Source organism: Hevea brasiliensis, chromosome 8 (assembly GCF_030052815.1).
Source record: "Hevea brasiliensis isolate MT/VB/25A 57/8 chromosome 8, ASM3005281v1, whole genome shotgun sequence".
Lineage (NCBI taxonomy): Eukaryota > Viridiplantae > Streptophyta > Magnoliopsida > Malpighiales > Euphorbiaceae > Hevea > Hevea brasiliensis.
The window spans coordinates 98173057-98175444 of record NC_079500.1 but is presented as its reverse complement, the minus strand read 5'-3'; the positions used below and the strand labels follow the sequence as shown (position 1 = coordinate 98175444).

Below are 2388 nucleotides of genomic sequence, written 5' to 3'. Positions count from 1 at the left end.
AGTGGGCTTGGTTTGACAACAAGAAACACTCTTTTCTTTTCGTTATTTGGTTGGGATTCGATTGGAGTTTCTAATTTTATCTTCTCTTCATTAATTGCCTGTTAAACTTCTTATCTGCAGCTAAAGCTTGAAAAAAATGGAACAAGGGTCCATTCCTTCTCCTCATATACTCATCTTTCCTGCCCAAGGCCAAGGACATGTAAACGCCACGCTCAAGCTAGCAGAGCTTTTGAGCCTTGCTGGCTTTAAGATTACCTTCATAAATTTCCAGTATGTACAGGAACGTCTAGTTCGTAATACAGATGTTGAAGCTCGTTTCTCCAAATATCATGGATTCCAATTCAAAACCATACCAGTTTGTCGGCCAGACGATCCTCAACGGACTGAGCGGTGGAGAAAGTTATCGGTGAAGAGCAAGCCAATTTTTAAGAGGATGGTGATTGAGAGTAAACCAACAGTTAACTATATCATAGGAGACGGGGTGTTGGGATTTGTCCATGATGTTGCCGTTGAGATTGGAATTCCTGCTATTCAGATGCATTGCATCAGTGCTTGCTCCTTCTGGACTTTCTTTTCTATTCCTGACGTTGTTGCAGCCCATCAACTTCCTATTAAAGGTATTCCTACCATTATATGTCATCCTTTTCTTAATGATCTCTTTATTCCATTCAATTGTATTACTTACGGGTCCAATCTCTTGAAACTGAAAGGAAAAGAAGACATGGACAGGTTGATCACAAAAGTACCAGGAATGGAAACGTTTCTCCGATGCCGAGATCTTCCAGCAGGTTTCTGTCAAGTTAGCGACATATCAGACCCTAATCTCTTCTTCATCACCAACGAGATACGAAAATCCCAAGCACTTATCATCAACACCTTTGAAGAGCTAGAAGGACCAATACTTTCCCAAATACGCACTCGCTATTCTAAAATCTACACAATTGGACCTCTCCATGAGCATCTGAAAACAAAACTAAGAAGCATCGGAAAGCAAGAATTGTATTCATCCTCGAACAGTCTCTGGAAAGTTGACGGGACCTGCATCACATGGCTGGATAACCAGCCATCGCAATCTGTACTCTATGTAAGCTTTGGTAGCTCCACAATTGTGACAAGAGACCAGCTCATGGAATTCTGGTACGGTCTTGTTAATAGCAAGAAGAAGTTCTTATGGGTTATAAGGCCTGAATCTGTTATTAACCAAGATGGTGATAATCTTGGAGAAATTCCTGAGGAGCTTCAGGAGGGAGGAAAGGCAAGGGGATACGTTGTCAAATGGGCACCCCAGGAAGAGGTTTTGGCACATAAGGCAATTGGTGGGTTCTTGACACACAGTGGATGGAACTCCACTTTGGAGAGCATAGCGGCTGGTGTGCCTATGATTTGCTGGCCTTACTTTGGTGATCAGCAAGTGAATAGCAGGTATGTGAGTGAGATTTGGAAGCTGGGATTGGACATGAAGGATGTATGTGATAGAAGGGTTGTGGAGAAGATGGTGAATGATCTGATGGTGGATAGGAGGGAGGAGTATGTAAAGTCAACGGCTAGGATGCAAGAGTTGGCAAGAAAGAGCGTATCAGAAGATGGATCTTCTTCTTGTTGTCTGAACCGTCTGATCGAGGACATAAGGTTGATGAACAAGAAGGCATATGCCAGCGATAATGACAAGGATAACTTGTCACGATAAAGAATATTTTTTTATTTATTATTTTCTTTACTCTTGTTTAGATGAAAAGAAAAATTAAAAAAAAAAGAAAAATAAATTATTATCTGAAAGAGGAAAAAATTAAGAGAGAAAAGTTTATCACGAATTTATAATTTTATTCTATATATTTTCAAGAGAATTTAAGTAAAAAGAATAATTTTAGAATTTTAGTATATGTAGTAATATTTCTTCTGTCTCTTTTTATTTTTCTTATATTTAAAAAAAAAGAAAAATAAGAAATATTATGCATTTTCTTCTCCTTTTTCTTAAATAAGAAACTATCATTTTTCTTTATACATAAGAGAACAACTTTGATAGTGGCACGATCAATACCAGCATTGCTATTTGGTTCGTTGGGTTTCTGTTTTTGGATTGGGGTATCAGTGATAGGGGTTGTGGTGGCGGTGGTGTTAGGAGAAAGGACACAGTAGTGCCATATCGGTACCGGTGCTTCTAGTGTTATCATCATCAGACTCATGAGAGAATTGGAGATACTAGGAGAAGGGGAGGTGGGGGCGGTGGACGAATGGGGTGCAGTTTGTTTCGGCGATGGGAAGAGAGGAAATGAGGAGGCAATGAAAGGGAATTAAAGAAGGAGGGGAAATAGGGAAATCGTTCCTGCCACCATCTAAAGGCAATTATGTAATAAAATTACGTTACTTAATGATAAATTGGATTTGGAA

General features: G+C 39.4%; 1 protein-coding gene across 1 annotated transcript; it reads left to right on the top strand.

Moving 5' to 3' along the window:
- Nucleotides 1–2388, top strand: LOC131168868 (7-deoxyloganetic acid glucosyltransferase-like). The gene is made up of 2 exons (XM_058151794.1): nt 1–617; nt 711–2388. The coding sequence occupies exons 1-2, from the start codon at nt 137–139 to the stop codon at nt 1685–1687; spliced, it is 1458 nt and encodes a 485-aa protein (XP_058007777.1). The 5' UTR covers nt 1–136; the 3' UTR covers nt 1688–2388.